Source organism: Necator americanus, chromosome IV (genome assembly GCF_031761385.1).
Source record: "Necator americanus strain Aroian chromosome IV, whole genome shotgun sequence".
NCBI lineage: Eukaryota > Metazoa > Nematoda > Chromadorea > Rhabditida > Ancylostomatidae > Necator > Necator americanus.
In genome coordinates this window covers 8,536,977-8,554,825 of record NC_087374.1, presented here as the reverse complement: position 1 = coordinate 8,554,825, position 17,849 = coordinate 8,536,977, and the positions used below count along the sequence as shown (strand labels likewise).

At 40.4% G+C, this 17,849-nt stretch overlaps 2 protein-coding genes across 5 annotated transcripts in view; both read right to left on the bottom strand.

The window, feature by feature from the left end:
- Positions 1-6,118, bottom strand: part of RB195_000679 (uncharacterized protein) — a gene marked incomplete at both ends in the record, with an annotated part of 30,712 nt that extends 24,594 nt beyond the window's left edge. For both annotated transcript variants that reach the window (XM_064197149.1, XM_064197148.1), the window contains 5 exons: positions 256-377; positions 800-878; positions 941-1,009; positions 1,721-1,772; positions 6,071-6,118. In XM_064197149.1, the coding sequence (XP_064053029.1) occupies positions 256-377; positions 800-878; positions 941-1,009; positions 1,721-1,772; positions 6,071-6,118 (370 nt within the window). The remainder of the gene's footprint in view (positions 1-255; positions 378-799; positions 879-940; positions 1,010-1,720; positions 1,773-6,070) is intronic.
- Positions 6,119-7,064: 946 nt separating this feature from the next.
- Positions 7,065-17,646, bottom strand: RB195_000678 (uncharacterized protein; the record flags this gene model as incomplete). 3 transcript variants are annotated; one of them, XM_064197145.1, is made up of 11 exons in its annotated part: positions 7,065-7,193; positions 7,256-7,371; positions 8,726-8,906; positions 9,431-9,472; positions 9,528-9,661; positions 9,715-9,789; positions 9,856-9,944; positions 12,917-13,110; positions 13,498-13,654; positions 13,759-13,846; positions 17,556-17,646. In XM_064197145.1, the coding sequence occupies 11 exons, from the start codon at positions 17,644-17,646 to the stop codon at positions 7,065-7,067; spliced, it is 1,296 nt and encodes a 431-aa protein (XP_064053026.1). The 3 variants fall into 3 exon arrangements, with proteins under 3 accessions (XP_064053026.1, XP_064053027.1, XP_064053028.1); XM_064197146.1 differs by lacking the exon at positions 17,556-17,646 and having other exon boundaries at positions 13,759-13,802; XM_064197147.1 differs by lacking the exon at positions 17,556-17,646 and having other exon boundaries at positions 9,528-9,607; positions 13,759-13,802.
- Between the last annotated feature and the right edge of the window lie 203 nt (positions 17,647-17,849).

The window sequence follows — 17,849 nt, the reverse complement described above, 5'->3', positions numbered from 1 at the left end:
CGTCAATACTTTACTGAATTACTTTACTTTATAGAATTATAAAGTAGAAGTCGCATAAATAGAAATCATTAATGAGTTAATAAAATTAATTTAATTTAAAAATTAATAAATATTATAAAGTAGAAACTTTCTGTACAATTGAAGACACTTGCACGGCATACTTCACAGAAGCGGAATGTGCATGTACGCGTAGTTAGCATATCCACAAATGCTAAGAAGAGCTTTTCTCCCTTTCTTCTATGACAATGGACCTACGATTGGTGACGTCATGGTTGATTTTTTCCGATAAACAATCATAACAAATTCGATGTCGGCAGTTGATCAGATACATTCTTGCCGCGTTCACACACGGGAAAGCTCCTCTACGAGATTCACACCTACAAAAATGAAAATGAAAATTTCAATTGAAGTGACCAAACACTGACGAGGTTTACTGTAGTGTACAGTGAACTACGAGGAGATATTTGTAGTGCTCAACTAGAACTTTTTTTCAGAATTTTACTCTAATGTAGAACAACTATTTTGGGTGTTCGTAAAAAATTATTTAACAGTTGCCAAACCGCAGTTTTTCTATTTATTGCTCTGCGCTAGAAAACACAACCAAATTGTTCAGGATATTATATCATATATACTTACGATAATATTTAAGATAATTTATATTATATTTAATATATTATATCGGTAACAAAGTATAAGTTATTTAATGTTTAGCGTTATTTTAGTGTTTGAATGATGTTTTTGCCACTCGATAAGGAGGAAACAGTGTGAAGAAGGTGAATATCGACAACGAATCAGCTACCTCTTCCTTTCTTCTAAATCTAGCACAGATAACGTGTGAGATCCAAAAGCGATTTGTGTAGCGGTGCTTCCTTCTACTCCTGTGAAGTACACTTTTCTTATTTTTGCCCAGTCGTATCCATCCGTGTGAAACAAGTCTTACCGGCTATCTCATCTACGATAACATCCGAAGACCTTGTGCCCTCACAAAGTGGTGCTGGGCAAAGAAATCCTGCAAGCAACATGAAGCACCTCTCTTTTAATAATGTCCCTAGCACATCTCATCTCTATCACATTTACACTGTACCCAACTAAGTTCCCGATTTCTGTCAAGCTTACAATGATTGGTTCAGACAACATTGAAAAAAAAAACAAACAAACAAACAACGACCATGCATCTGAGCATGGTCCCGAAAAGAATTCAATACCTTTCTCCACGTTAAAGGCATCACTCCACGAATCTGAGGAGGTATGGATTTCAGGTGGAATATTCGTATACGGGATAGAAGATTATGGAGAGGGGGGTGATTCCGTCCATTTCTTCCTAACTGCCTTAAAAAACGACCCGGAAGATGCGGCGCCGAACAGGGCTGGCGCGCTCCAGTCGAACTCCCTGTAGAAAATAGTGCGCCAAAACGCCTGAAGACGTATCTTCTGGGCCGTTTTTTACGGCAATTAGAAAGAAATGGACGGAATCACCTCCCTCTCCATAGTCTCCCATCCCGCATACGAATACTCCACCTGAAATCTGCACCACTTCAGATTCGTGGGGTGATGCCTTTAACTTTAATTTCATGTGATCCCATTCCGACCTTTGTAATGCTTTCCTTAGCTTGGGGCGTTGACAATTTTTATTTATATTTAAAATTTCTTAGTAATTAAATCTGACCGAAAACTCATAATTGTGAAAAAAAAGTGGTATTCGGTAAAGGCATATATTAACCTGTGTACTGTGCAAGACACTGGACGCAGAAATTGTGTTTGCAGCTGAGCTCCTTAAAAACGCTATTACATTAGTAATCGTCACTCCTCGAAATGGAAATAACTCGTTTAGGGCAGAAAATTCATTATGAACCTTTTCCGCAAGCAAAACAAAGCTCTTCTGTAGAAACTTAGCTCTAACGTGTTCGCTTCGTGTCACTGTTGTATCTTTGCCTCTTGCTAATATAAATGTATCAATTCCTTACTTTAGTATGTAAAATTAAGTGCAATTATTGAAACATGGAATCGTTTCGTTTCTGATCTATTAACGACGTTCATGTGTGTGTGTGTGCTTGCGAATCATTTTTGAAAGTGGTTTTGAGCTTGACGTGAGTTATTGCTTCGGGCAGATTTCCTACTAGGTTGTTGGTGCAAAAATAATGCTCGTTTTCCGTTGCCTTATTTTCACGGGAAATTTTTTCTAGTTACACTCATTTTTGATATTAGAAGCCGCATAGCGCTTTGTAGCGCATTTCGTATTGGTTATTGGTGGTGAAGTGATTTTGAACGAGAATCAGTATTTGGTCACTACTAAGTCTTCTTCTACCAGTTCAAACTGGCCACATCTGCAGCGGAGACAGCAACACTGTTCGTGATAAGGGAAGCGCCACTGAGTCCACGGTATGGTGTTCATTTAAAAGGTTTCGTTGTGGCGACATGAGCTTCAAAGGTAAGGAAGGTCGCGCCCGCCCTCCTGAAGTTGACGATCACCTGCTAAAGGCAATTATCGAAGATGATCTTGGAAAAAACTGGAAAGGTGAAAAAGTTGATCAAGTGGGTGCCGTTTGAACTGAGCGAGTCCTAAACAAACCGCCCCTTTGAGATCTGCTCAACGCCTCTGTTACAGAATAAGAACGATACATTTCTCGAACGTATTGTAGAGTGCTATTAGAAATGAATCGTTACGACAAAAGGGAGCATCCTCCTTACCGAATGGACAGAGATGAAGCTCACAAGCAGTTACTGAAGCCAAAAATGCACCCGAAGAAGACTATAGCGACTGTGCTACATGAGTAATCTACTACAGCTTCATGAAACCTTGCGAGACCATCACTGCAAAGAAGTACTGCAAAGAACTGGATAAAATGCACCGAGGACTCCAACTTCTTCAACACATACATACAACACAGCAGCAGTCGACCCAATCCGCCAGTGGCTTGTTATCTAGTTGGTGCCTCTTACATAATGCCGACATGCCTCCGTGACATGCCGGTATTTGCAACTAGGAATTGCTTTATAGCGTACATGAGTTGTCGACTCTTTCGGCTAACATCTGAATAGTTATAGTCGGGAAGAAATTATCTGAAGCTGATCACAGCTGCGTAAAAGGCTGTGTTCAGAACGGCGCAGTTGTAATCGAGGTGGATCCTTACTATATCCACTCATCGATGTAGTCTGAATCGCTCATCTCGCCAGCTCAACCGCACTCAATCGTTTCAAATGAGGCCTCTAACGCAACTGCACCGAGCTTGAGATCGCTTTCACCAGACCATAACCCTCTCTTACAGCCAATTGTCACTGCATAAAAGAGGAAATGAAATCTCGCCGTAGAGGCGCCTAATAAGGGAGGTATCCAAACTCAGAATTCCGAATCTCTTCTACAGGTTTCGATTTTATTGGTTTTCATGTTTGCAACTTGTCCATTGTCAACTTGGAGCGAAAGCCAGGATTGTTAACAAACTTTATTACGGCCGTCATCGCCTTTGTCAGAGCCTGGAAAGTCAGATCATTTGTAATATATACTCTCAAATGCCTCATCCAGAACAAGTCATCATTCCCTAAAGCTACATCCAAAATCAAAACCAAAGGAGTCCAAATCGTTGGGCTTGTCTGGGTAGCCGCGTTGTCTTGATATTAGCGGACCTTCACATGATAAAATCGCTCATACTAATTAGGATGCAATTCGCACATGACACCAGTAGATGAAAACCCGCAAATGGCTTGATACAGAGCCAGCTCATTTGATTAGAGCTATGCACTCTTCCTTTCTATTCATCTTTGGACTTTTAGCGTTTACCCAAAAGTCAACCAAAGTTCTGCGAGCCACAATTTGGTTTCGTACGCTAGGATTGTGGCAGCTATGCAGAAAGGAGCGTTTTCATGACATTTTCTGCGATGAGTTCCTTAATAAGAATAATTAGACTTTAATATGAACACAAAGAAGTCGCCCTTACTCGCCTACGTATTGTTTGTAGCATGTCGTCGGTTACGAAAGGGAAGTAGAAATTGATCTTTTCCGAATCATCCACTGTCGCATAATCTCGCAATAAGACCTGGGTTCAGTGGTTACATCATCAATGTAACCATTAGAAGTTGCGATCCGCTGCGCTAGGTTAACCTCATCGATCTGCTCCTGGACATCACATGTCACCCCTACGGCTGTTCTGAACAGGTTCCGAATGGCTGATCTCTTGGCTTTCCGACGGTGAGCAGAAAGACATTGAACTAATATGTTTTTACCACTAGGTTTTCGAAACCATCGTGTGTTCCACTTACCGTTGGACCACTCTATTTCCACGTTAAGGAACAAAAGCCAATTTTCTTTGGGCATTTCTCGTGCAAAACGTATGTAAGGGGATTGCTAGTTGGAAGCTCAAAACAAGTGTCCATTGAGTGGGACTTATAATGCAACAGTTTTCAGTGTAACGACAGTACAGGAAAGGTTTTCGTTCCAGTATGGGTTGTTCTATTCTGGAGATGAATGCAATTGCTAGTGTGGGAGCTAGTCTTTGCCCCACGGGCAAACCCCTGACCCGTCTGTAGTAGTGTAACGACCAACGAAATATGTTTTCTCTACCAGTTTTTCTTTGTGGTATGGAAGGGAGAAAAATTTGTCTATAAGATCCTTGTGTTGAGCAAGTATGACCATCACCACGACATGCAGATATGCGTAACTGGTATGTTTTATAGACATTTTAGCGCTATGTTTCTGTTTAAGATTTGGTTTCTATGAAAAGAATGACGAGTGGCGGTAAATCTACTTGCGCTTCGCGGTATTTCAATATATAGGAGAGTCAAAACGACACAAATCACGGTGCAATTGCGTAAGCGGTCGCGCTCGAAGCGGTGCGGTGGAGCACGACGGTTGGGATCGAGTGAGGACCTCTGCTTTGGACCGCTATTTGCTGCATTTCGGTCCCACCTCGATGCCAACCACTGTCCGCGCCGCGCCGCTTCGAGCGCAACCGCTTGTGCAACTGCACCGTCCTTCATGTCGTTTTGCCTTACTATATACTTAGGCAGAACTCGGACACATGTAACATGAGGTCACATGCATGCATGGCGTGGCTCGCTGATTGTGACCTCAGTCAATAACCCTCAAATAAATAGTCACTAACCACCAAAACCGCAGAACCACCAAACCGCGCTCCCGCGGGGCTCTAAACTGTGCGGGCTGCCTAAGCGCGCTTGTTGTCCTTGCAAATCGGCTCAGAGATGCAAATGCACCAATGAAGTTCGAATGCAACAAACAGGATTGCCGATGAGCAGATATTCAGGTCTTGATTGGATCACACGTTCTTTGAAACGTTGACGTCTTTCCTCAAACGGTTATTCCTAGCGTCTATTTTCTTTATCAACGGCATGGGAAACGTCAAAACATATGCAAATGAGTGTCGAGTCGATTCGGGCACATTCTCACGATTTATTCAGTGCTTCTGAGATCATCGTAGGATCATTCACGGAGGAGGATCATTTACAATCGACCTAAAGTTGGGGGATCAATGATGCTCAACTGGTGGATGAGACGCACATTATCAAGCGTAGCTATCGGTGAGGAAGATGTGTTGGAAGGCTTTGGATGGCTGGCGGCTTTGAAAACGGTCCTAAACGGCCTTTTTGAAACTACGCCAATGAGCAGCATCGCCAACAACGGCAAAACACAGAGACCGTCGTACAAGTCGGTCAGGGAATTTCGGTCAGGGAGAAAGCTTCGGAATTTTTGCAAATATGGTATATCTACCCATGGTTGAGTTGCTGGTATTGTACCTATGGTTGGGTTTCTGAGATGGATCTATTTAGAAGTGCATGAATTTTCCTCTATAGTGCCTCTCCTTTTTCCTGGATTTGAAGATCTTTCAGAGTTTTTTTCTGGCTCTGTTGTGGACTCTTTCTTGCATTACTCTTTCTTGCATTACTATAAAGTGCTTGAAGATGACCAGACATTACATGGTCGCATCGACTCTATCTCCAAATGTATTGAAGTTCAAATAACAAACTAAATTACGGGAGAAGAAACTGTACATTAAAACGCTGCAACTGCAACCTGTACCTGAAAACTATGCATAGAACTCTATCGAGGTTGTAAACAAACTTGCATATCAGCGCCAGGCCTTTCCTCTGTACAGATGTCACACTTCATTCCACATAGAATACTGTATTAGAAATGAATAAGACCTACGCTTCTCGGATTCCTATTTATATCTTTAACCGTATCCTTATCAACCATTGTTTCTTTTCAATAAGTCAAACAATATACTTTTGAGTTTGGACGTATTGTATGAAGTTGGGAAGCAGTCACCAATGTTATTAATGCTACCGCTCTCCGCTCCCACTCTATCGTGGCCAACTATCGTATTTGTCGCGGCGAAACACTTCATTACTTCCTCTTCAAGCAAAAAAATCACTCCATCACTATTCAAGTAAAGTAAGGGTCAAAAATCTGCAAAAATCGTCATAGGGTGACCTATGAAATTAAAAAAAAAGCAATTGGAGACGGAGAGAAACTCATCAGCAGCACTCTGCACGTAAATCTTTAATTGCTCGATACAAATAAAAATTTTCTAACTTATTCCCATTTATCTCTATTCTACTTCTCCATCTAAAGCGTGCAAAATGTGTATGCATGGGCAGGTTAGGAGCAAAGGAGCCATCTCATTTCTTTTGGTTCTAGTATTTTAAGAACGTCCACAACGTTGAAAATAAAATGTGCTATGCTTTCTTTGGTTTCTTTATCAAAATATTTTGTTCACAGCAATTAACATGTGCTTTTCTCTTGATGTTTTTCTTCACATCTTAGAATAATCCCTCCAGTTATTTGACTAAATATTTTTTTCTAGTTTACCTCCTAATTTTGATGTTACTTATAATGAAGATACAATTTTTAGGACCGTTCTGTCGAGCGATTGTTAGTCCCTCAAAATACTTCTAAATCACAAATGTCTTTTAAAAGGAACACGACTACTTCTTAGAGTCCACGGTTGAGATTTTCCGATAGAGATTCGTTCCGCTCAGTGTGGGTACTTGAGGTGATATCTGTCACCGAAGACTCTTGCTTTCGAAGTTGTTTTATACAGTGCTCTGTTCACTTAATCAATGGAAAAAACAACGACACAATAGGCTAGGACAAAAACGATGAAACTAATTCCTACAACAATAAGAGCTATCTTCTTTCTTTCTCCTAAGGTGGTAGTTGTGATTTGTGTCTGCACCATTGTCTAAAATTTCCAAGTCCACTCACTAATAATGATTGGCAGGGAAGAGTCGGGGAAAAACTCACCGATTCAGGAGGGATAGTGACAACATGTGCGTTGGGATCTCGGCTTCGTATTACTCCTAACCTTCTGTCCACCCAATTTCGAATGAGATCGATTGTTCGTACAGATGTTTCCTCATCTAAAAGAAAGATATCCTTTCTGAATTGCGTTTGCTACGCACCTAAGTTGCGGGATTTCGTCAATATTTTACATACATTTACTGACTTCATTTTTAACCAGTGTCCTGAGATAATTAGGTTCCAAACGCTGAGTGTTCGTATATAATGGGGCATATGCTTATGTGTGTATGTATATGCATACAAATGTGTAAAACGGGACGGGAGCAACGCATCACGGGCATGTAACGCGTGGTCGATGCCACAGGCATAGAATTCACGTCTCTTGGAGTCAATTCATGATCTGTCATCGACCATCAGCTCACTGAAATCGTCATAAACTTTATTTGCCAGCCATGTTTTCAATGAATGATTGCCGTGGTTATCTGTTGGCGCCTCTGTGGGAGAATATGGCAGACGAGGGAGCAGTCCCACACCTTTATTGGTGATGTATCCGATGACGCGCCATTCAACATGTAGACGCACATTATGCTGGTGGAAGATGATATGCTTTGTTATTGTTAAAAAGTTCGTGAGGAACCCACCCAGCCGATTTCCACACTTAAAGGCATCACCCCACGAATCTGAGGTGGCACGGATTTCAGGTGGAGTATTCGTATACGGGATCGTAGATTATGGAGAGGTGGGTGATTCCGTCCATCTCTTGCTAATTGGCGTAAAAAACAGCCTGGAACATACGGATTCAGGCGTGCCGGCACGCTATTTTCTCCAAGGAGTTAGATTGGTCGTTATTACCGTATCTTCATTCCTTCCGGGCCGTTTTTTACGGCAATTAGGAAGAAATTACGAATACTCCACTTGAAATCTGTACCCCTCAGATTCATGGGGTGATGCCTTTAACCAAGGTTTTTCAGATGACGTACAATCGTGGAATGGTCGACATTGAAAGTTGGGGCAAACGCTCTGGTTGTTATGCTCTCATCTTTATCCACGTCTGCCAGAAGTGAATGATCGCCGAAATCCGATGGTCGTCCTCTTCTTGGCTTATCCTGTAGATCCGAAACGTGAATAACATTCCTGACAATGTGTTTCCTACATATTCCCTCGCCGAAAGGTTCGTTGAGATTGCGGGATTACTGTGATGCTTTCCATCCTTTTTCGAATTGGTAGACTATAGTATGACGAATGTGAATATAATTTTTGACACCTATTTTTACAAGCAAAACAGTAGCTGTTGTGTCGAATCGTTGCTGTTGTTATTTTGACGTAAATTTAGAACTTCATTCAAGAAATTTAGGAGATAAGCATAGAACCCATCCATATCTATAAGGTCTTTGCAAAGAGAACTGAAGAACAAGCAGACAAAAAAGATGGGATGATTGATAGGTGCCATGCGACATGCCAAAAAATACTTACATTTTAGTAGAGTGTCTCTTGGCTTTCTCTGATTATTCTCAACATCTACCAGTAGTGCATATCTTATTCTTCTTGCTGGTAGCGTTAAATCAACAAGAAGTAGGAATACAGTATGAATGAAACAGGCGGATATCCACAGATCCAATAGAGTAGCTGAATGGTAAGGCCGTGAACTCACCAGCTGGAATATTGTTTCTTGTTGTTGAAACGATTGGAATAATTCGAACATAGATACGTATTCATTAGCACGTTATACCATACCACCCATGTCTCTTTCGCTGTTAAAGGCATTAACGCGCGAATCTGAGGTAGTACGGATTTCAGGTGGACTATTCGTATACGGGATCGTAGATTATGGGGAGGGGGGTTGCAATTGCAGCGCGCCACCCGTTTGTGCTCCGCCTGCGATTCGTCCAAATGGATTTTCGACGAATCGCAGGCGGAGCGCAAACGTTGCGCGTTGCAACATAAGCCGTCATAAGAAACAGCATTCCGGGGTCGTCCGTTTCCACTGATACAGGGAGAAATAGACGGAATCATCCCGTACAACCTCAGATTCGTGGGGTAATGCCTTAAGGATCCTGAGAGTAGTTATATCTATAACTGCTTTACTTTTTGAACAAGTTAGTTGTAAAATTAAGTAGGAATTCACGTAAATTTACGCCGTTCGTTGTTTAAAATCGTGTGGGAATACAGAATACTTACTAAGACAAGTGTGCAAATGATTGCGGACAGAGAAACCAATATCTGAAAAATTCAAAATCATTCGAAGAGCTACCCTGGATGGTTGTTTTTAACATACCTGCACTTTCCGTCTTTTCCATTGCGCAAAAAAGACTAGAGCAACAATCAAGACAGAAGGCAGATATACAGAAAGCAATGCTGAATCCCATTCAGCAGAGAACTTCAAGTTTAAAGATGAAGATGGAAAGAGTGCTAGAACCGATTTCTGGAAGTAAATGGAATTCAAGCACAGGTTGAACACTCACCAAGCTGAGCTCCTATTCGCATAGTCTGGTGTTCTGGTCGTAAATCTCGAACATTGAGCACCGTTAAAACTTCATCTACAAATTGAACTACGAGTTAGGTGATACTAATAGCTGATAGCTGAGAGAAATATTAAATCGCACCTCCTGCATTTTCTGTTAGTAGTTCGCAGTTGAATGTTTCAAATGGATGTTTCCATTCGACTGTTGTACATGTTATGACTTCCTTCACACTTGAAAAAGATGTTTTGAAACAATCACTTCCAAATGCAGCAGAATATCTCAACTACAAATCTTTGCTTAGTTTTGCAAGCATAAAAAGTGGTATTCAATGCTTATGTTCTTTAACTTGCGCCAGACGCGAGGTTGTCATAATCGTTTATTATTGACCAACGAGTTCGGCGAGTTCACCTTCTTCAGACTCTGAAAGGGCTTAACCGAACGTGATTTATTTGATGAAACGCTCTATCCGCCCAACAAACAAAATCCTAAGTTTACTATTCGGTTTGGCAGTATTGAATGGAAGTGCAAGCCTTACCGTAGGACCAACCAACCCAATCAATCCTTAGCAACCTTAAATATGAGGTGAGCTCCCGCGTACTACAGAGCCATTCCTTTTTTCCTTTGTGGTCTTGGATCGGTTCTGAAACTCTTTCAGAGCTTTTCGAGTGGTACTCTCCCTAGCCATTTTAGGCAAAGTCTCATACGCAAATTCCTATATGACCGTATCTGCATCATACCGAAATGCAAAATATGTCCTGATAACAAAACAGGTGATCGCATGAGCTCACGTGCTGTTTATCTGATTTCTTGTGTCCAGTGCGTTGACGAATACATAGAAGTAACGAGTAGACCCGTGTGTTTTCGAGATAAAGAACAAGTGGACGGCAAAAGGAAATCACTAGTTACTCGTTACTCGGCATTAGGTGGTCGCAGGATGCGGCATAGTAACGGAGAAGATTTTGAAGTTAAGATCAAGATATCGGCATGCGAACCTAGTATTGCGTATATTAATTGGATCCACTCCAAGACCCCAAAGATGAGTCGCAAAGAGTAATGTCCCGTATTAGGCGGGAACTGGCTCTACAGGTCTCTCTCTTTAGGTTAGCTAATCGATTGGGTTAGTTACCTCACCACAGGTATCTAGCTGCGGCAGGAAAGTTCTCTAGGGTGAGAGTAATACTTCAACTCGTAACCATGTAACCAACAACGTTCGTACTTTACTCAGTGGCTATAACATCATCCCACGAATCTGAGGTGGTACGGATTTCAGGTGGACTATTCGTATTCGGGATCGTAGATTATGGAGAGAGGGGTGATCTCGTCCATTTCTTCCTAATTCCCAAAAAAAACGGAAGATACAGCTTCGGGCGCTCCAGCACGCTATTTTCAACAAGGAGTTCGATTGGAGCGCGCCAGCCTCGTGCACGCGCCGTATCTTCCGGGCCGTTTTTTTTCGGCAATTAGGAAGAAATGGACGGAATCACCCCACACTCACACACACCCTCCCCCTCCCCTCCACTCCACAATCCACCATCCTGTATACGAATACTCCACCTGAAATCCGTGCCACCTCAGATTCGTGGATGATGCTTTTAAGGATGCTGCACAGTACGTAGGTCTCATTCGCCTTGGTGACAATCTTTAAGAACGCGGTGGTTCATCAGCCCCACTAGTCGATGAGACTGGTCAGTTTTTTTTTTTTTTTTGAAGGTCTTGCGTGGCGTACTTAGAACAACATCGAGGCTTGGCAAAGACAGAAGAGGAGTTTGATGGGATATGCGTGGCATCAAAGACCTCGAACAATTTTCAAGCCTTTGATAAAGACGAGTTTATCGAAGTGTCAGGTCAATAATAAAATTTTGCCTAAACCTTATTGGCATAATAAGAAAACATAAATACACTTCCCAATGCCTAAGTTTCAAGAAAAGGGGAGTTGGAGATTGTTATTATTTTGTGCTATTCGCACCTCTTTGTCATTGACGAATTTAGAAGAAGAAAAAAATTCCAAGAATCAACGTTTTTTAGCCGAATTGATTAGAACCTTTCGTTTGTTTTGTTCAATGCGACTGAAAAACTTTTCTAATCGGAAGTATTAGTCACCTTTACGAACATTTTTACGCTCCACTTGTCGGTGAATGAGTTTTTTATACGGTTTTTAGAAACTGTCGAAAATGCCACATTGCAAGTTAGTAGGAAGGCACATGTTCTTAGCCGAAAAAACTATCTCGAGAAATTTCTCAATGGAGTTTTTGCGTTTTCAAAATGACTCGAAAGGTTATCCGAGTGAACGACATTAACGAGTCAATGTGTTCACGCGTGATAGTGATTTCCTTCTTGGATTTTCGAGTATAATAACAAAAGCGCCAAAAAAAAGACATTTCTGCTCATACCACTTCCTTGTTAAACTTATCTCAGCCGTAATGCAAATATTTTGCGGATCATGCTCAATTTTTTTTTCTTTCAAAGAAATACAGGTTTGGAATGTCCGGAATATTCACGAATCTTCCCAGAAGCTGATATTTCTTTAAAATTCAATGTTATTTGCTCCCGAACAAATCACCTGGTCTGTCGCAGATTAATTTCCGAATTAATTTATTTATTTTATTATGTCTAAAAGGAAAATTGTGAGTTTTCTTTTCTCCACAAACTCCAAAGAGCGACAAAGTGTCTGCGCTCAACGCTGCTATTATATATATTTTCTCTGAAAACAGGTTCAGTTTCTTGATGACATAACAGTGATTCTCTTCCAGAAGAACTCTCTTAACTGTTACATAATGTGCAAAAAGTACTTGAAACCTGGACTGAAGCGAATTTATGGATATTTGAAAACAATACGAAGATAGCAAATATAAAATATAAAAAAAAATATAGCAAATATAAATATAATGTAACAATAAATGTTTTTTCCTTTGTTTGTCCTCCGCACACGGAATTACTTTATTCTCTTGGTTGAGGTTTCGAGGAGTTCGTAACGCCCAAAGCTTAACAAAGCGAAATCAAATCTGATCTCTCCGGTAAAAAAATGTTGCCAGCTCAGCAACCAAAATCCCTCGAGTTTTGATTTGTTAATTTACTTGCAACATGTTCTAATTCGTGGACCACATGACTACGATCGAAATTGAGAGCAGCACCAACCTTAGAATCTTACTAAAATTCTTAACTTCTACATTGAATGGATATTTGTTGAAAAACTATCCCTCACCGATGGTAAAGGGAAACAATTCCCGTAGCAGGAGAGAGAACAACCGTAGCCGTGTGAGGTTGCGGAACTGTCCGCACTCTAGGTAGCCACGGGACAAACTCTTGCGGAAGTTCAAAGTCGTCGAACAGCTCTCTAAGCACCAAACGATCATCCGTCCAGTGGAATACCACCACAGCGTCGACAAGAAGTGATCGCTGAATAGATTCAAAGTAGGTTTCGCTCTCGAAAAGGGCCTCAACAATAATTTTTTTTAATGATAATGCTGATATTCGTTGTAACAGATTTTGCTAGAAGACTGATCCTCACAAGAACCTTATCTTTTGAAAGTTATTTAGGGTCAGGGCGATCTGGGAGGTGCGATGCAATTGCGCAAGCACTTTCGTTTGAGGTGGGACTTCACTCAACAGTCGTACGCAGCCGGAACATATGGCGCGGTGACAATGGTCCCGCCTCGATACCGCTGGCGCCACCGCGCCATTTCGAGCGCAGCCGCCTACGTAACTGCACCAATCTCCAAGTTCTTTTGGGCTAACTGTAACCAGAAAGGTACTGTACTGTTCTCAACGTTAATAAAAACTCACTGATTTTACATACGTCCCAGAAATGTGGAATTCTACACCAATTTTGAAGAAACTGCCATTAATGTTGGATATAAAGTTGTCAGGAGCGGTGGGACGAACAGTGTTGAAGTAGTACTTGAACTTTCGCGAAATTTCATTTCGTTCCGTAAGAGATAGGCTGAAGAGAAATTTTCATGCAGCCGCTTTGACAAAAACATTGAAGGGAGGTTCTTGAAACCAGAAGAGCTCTGGCCTAGTGACCCTTAAGTCATTGATCCTTACCTCGTCACAGCTGCAATCAGTATTGTGATCCAAGTAATACTCATGCTTCTTCCACATTTCTCTGCGCCATATCCAAGAGAATAGTAAGCTGGAAAAGGTGATGAGTTAGTTTACGAATCAGAAAAATAACATTTAAAAAATTAACGACGAATTCATAGTGAAATCTAGAACTTTCTCACAAAGGTAGACATGTAGGAGATAGATGCAATGTCATGAACACTATTCAAATATACTCAATGGCTACGTAAGCTTCTTAGTTTCTTTGCAAAATCCATAAAATTTCTTTGCGCAAGCGAATTTGAGAATTATCCCTGCATCTGTTATCTTTATTGTGTATTGAAAAAAGAATCCTGAGGTTCTGAATGCGATAGAATCCTGCGTGACGCGTTGAGCTACACTCTTCTATTGGTTGGGGGCGACTTTCTTTAGGGACAACAACACAGACGTTTCTAAAATAAATTTTAAAAGAATTAAAATCAAAATCTAAGTTACGTCCAGATGAAAATTAAATTTAATTGATCTATTATATTTAAATAAATATTAATAAATGTGTAATGATAAACATAACATGTATAATAATATATTCACCGAATATTAGGACACGCTATTTGATTTATTATTTCTCCCGTCCTAGATATATTAAAAAATTTAAAAACTAAACAAATAATTATGTAAAATAAATAAGTAATAAATGCAAAAAATAAAATTAAAATAAATAGAAAATAAATGTGGAACAAATTATAAAATAAATTTTGCGAGTGCATTTGGATTTGTTTCCATAAAACAATTTCATTGAGGTTATAAATGGCCGCAACTAACATCTGACTTTTAACTAAATAGTAATTCTCCCGTCCTAGATAAAAACCTGAATGTGCTACCTTGACATAATTGGGACCTTCATGGAAAAATGGACCCGCCAATCTTTTTGCATAGGTGAATCCATCGAGCATTAGGTGATTACGTGCTATGTTCTGCCTGTGAGTATGCAACAATAATGGGAACGTTCTTGTTAGCCAAATGATAGGCTTGGAAGTTTTTAACTGGTACAAGATCGTGATCGATACAGGCTTGTCGCAAACATTCCATTAGTTTTGTGGGAACATCTTTAACACCATTCAATCAATAAGAATAGTTTTGACTTGTCGATGAATCAATACAGTTTTTTATCCTCCCAGACAACTCCGGCGACGATTTCTCGACTTAGGAGAGATGAAAGGTTTAGTTGGCATTAGGGCGGTTCCGAACCTCCGATAGCGCAGCTACGGCTGGATCTCGTACCGACTGCACTACACCCGCCCCTAAAGCATAAACAGGATAAAGTTCCGAAAATTAAAGATAAGAAAAGAGAACGGATAAGAATCGATAATATTCAGGGACAATTAGGGGGAAATTATGGAAGTTAGCCCACAACATTTGAACACATCGAGTGTTTTCTTTTTCCAACGGATTCCGTATTAAAAAAATAATAACGATAACAAAAAAATAACAATAACAACATATAAAAATCAAACGTCTCACTATATAAATGGATTGTTCTTTGTGTGATAAATTGTTAACGATGTCGAGTGGCGTTACGCACGAACCGTATTCTGATCCACATACGTTCAGGTAAAAATTTTTAGAACTAATACTTGCACGAAAAAGTTTTGCCATCTCCTCATTGATTCATTGACAGACAGATTACTAATGACCCCATGGTTTATGGAATGTTTTGACCAATTCCAAGAGATGATATATAATGGAGAAATGTACTGGGTGGTAATAAACCATCCGTGACAGTTATTTCGCTGCGAAGTTCGTTCCTCTGCAAAACTCTTCCATTCCCCCCATAGTGGTGGATGCTGAGGATGCTTTTTAAAGGAAACATCACCGCTCCACTTTTGCAGCATCGAAACAGTGCCTGCGGCGAGGATGATCCAAGTAAGGTCCCAACGCTTTTCACATGATTTTTACGGCTCCAAGTGGTGATGTTTCCACTACAAAATGAATGAACCCTCCAGGTGACCATTTTGGGTTTTCTCCTGCAATAGCGCGGTACCGTTTATGTAATCTTCCGCACCAAAAAAGAACCAGGAACCTGTTTATTCCTATTTAGTGTCTACGTAAAGGTTAAACTGGAGGTAATTAGGTGGAAAAAGAAGGCACTGTATGATGTCGCTCTCTGTAACAGAACTTTCACAAAAATGTACCGTAACTGAATCTCGAAATGTTGAGAAGGAGCACATATATGTTCTACTCTTTAAGAAATTATATTGTAAGTGAACAAGATAAATATATGTAGGTGGTGACCGTTATGAGCACTTTTCTCTAAAACACAGTAAATGCATGGAAACCTGTTGTGTGATGACACATAGAGTTTATAATTAGCCTAGGATGTGCAGACCCCCATCATCCATATGTGCAGAACATTAGAGGCAGCATACCATGAATCTGAGGTGGTGAGGAAATCCAAGGGAAAACCTATAAATTGGGTGATATTTTGCGGAATCCGAGGTGGTTCCGCTCAACTCTCCTTAATCGTCATAAAAACAGCGTGAGAACCGCTTTAGTCCTTACGAGGTACGTTACGAGGACGCACCTTTCTGGTCCTTTCAGCAGTCCATTTGTGGCAAAAAAAAAAAATCAGCGTGGAAGACACCGTTTTTTAAGACGATTGGGGAGAGATGAGCTGAACCACCCAGGATCCCGCAAACTACAATCCAATCTCTAGCTTCTCCCGTGGATTCCCTCACTACGGCTTCCCGGCATACTGCTTCTGAATGTAATTACTCGTTTTTTGACCAAAATGTGTTCGATTTTTACTCGAGTTCGGTTCTAATCATTTCTTTTTCGTTTTTGTTTTCTTTTTTGCGAAAAAAAAAACTCGAGAATTAGAGGACCCTGCGCTCGTGTTGCATCGAACATCAGCAGCGTAGTCACAGCATTGAAGTGAGCCAAGAAAGTATGTAGGTATAAAAAAGGAACAGTCAAAATACACATTTCCAGTGGACACGTGGTGTCCACAGAGCTTAACTCAAATGCGGATACCCGTCCGATTCCTGGACAATATAACATTTTTTCCCTTCGGTGCTTACAAAAGTTGTCACATTGTCTTTAATTCCAACCAAAATTACAAAAGGAAAAATTGCGGTGAAATCTTGAAGGTTGTGAAATAATCGAACTAATTACTTCCACAGATCCTGATAGGAAATTGACGCACGTACTTAGTGTGGATACGCTTTCTGATGTGGTTGAGGAATAAAACTAACAACAAATAGTAACAAAGTAACACCGTGAACAATTGCAAGCCGCTGATCGGATTTGTAAAAAAAAAGGAAACGAATTCCCACAACAACGTGTGAATGAAGTAACGGGGAGTAGAAAAAAGAAAGTGAGCGGTGACGATGGTGCGACAATGGAAGAAAGCCATCAAGCAGAAGATTCTGATTGGACGAAAACAACATTAGCGGTACGACCGGTACTTAATTGTCGTGGATGTCGATTACGAGTGTCTGTAGGTCGGCAATTAAACTTCTACACTCTCGATCACGACACCACATCAAAGTAACTGTAACTCGTCATTGTAAAATTCATAAGAATTTGTAAATTTGTAAAAAATTCCTCGATGAGGCTGAAGAAACGTGAACACATTATTTATACGTTTCATTGGAATAAAATTTTAGAAAACCTTGGAACCAGTGTCTCAGTAAATCTGTGAAAGGAATGACACACGCGGGGAAAAAACACTTGTTCCTGGAGGTAGAAATCTTGTGAACAATCGCTGAGACGAAAAAGCAGGTAATTTGTGGATTCAACACCTGCAGTGTGTTCACCAAACTTGTCCTTCAAGTGCTCCTCCATGGTATCGATGCTTGTCGTGTTCAGAAAAAGAAAACAACGAGTGAACATACTGAACGTTTTCGTTAATCAATATTAAAAGATAGTTTATTCATAGAAAAATAAAAATATTAATAACTAAAAAGAAGTGTAAGAAGTATGGAATTATCAGAAATATTATTGAAATGCAAGAAAAAAGTACAAAGATGTTGAGAGAAGGTTAATTTTGGTAGTTTCTCGTTTTGTATTTTTTTTTTCAGAACCCAGGACATCCA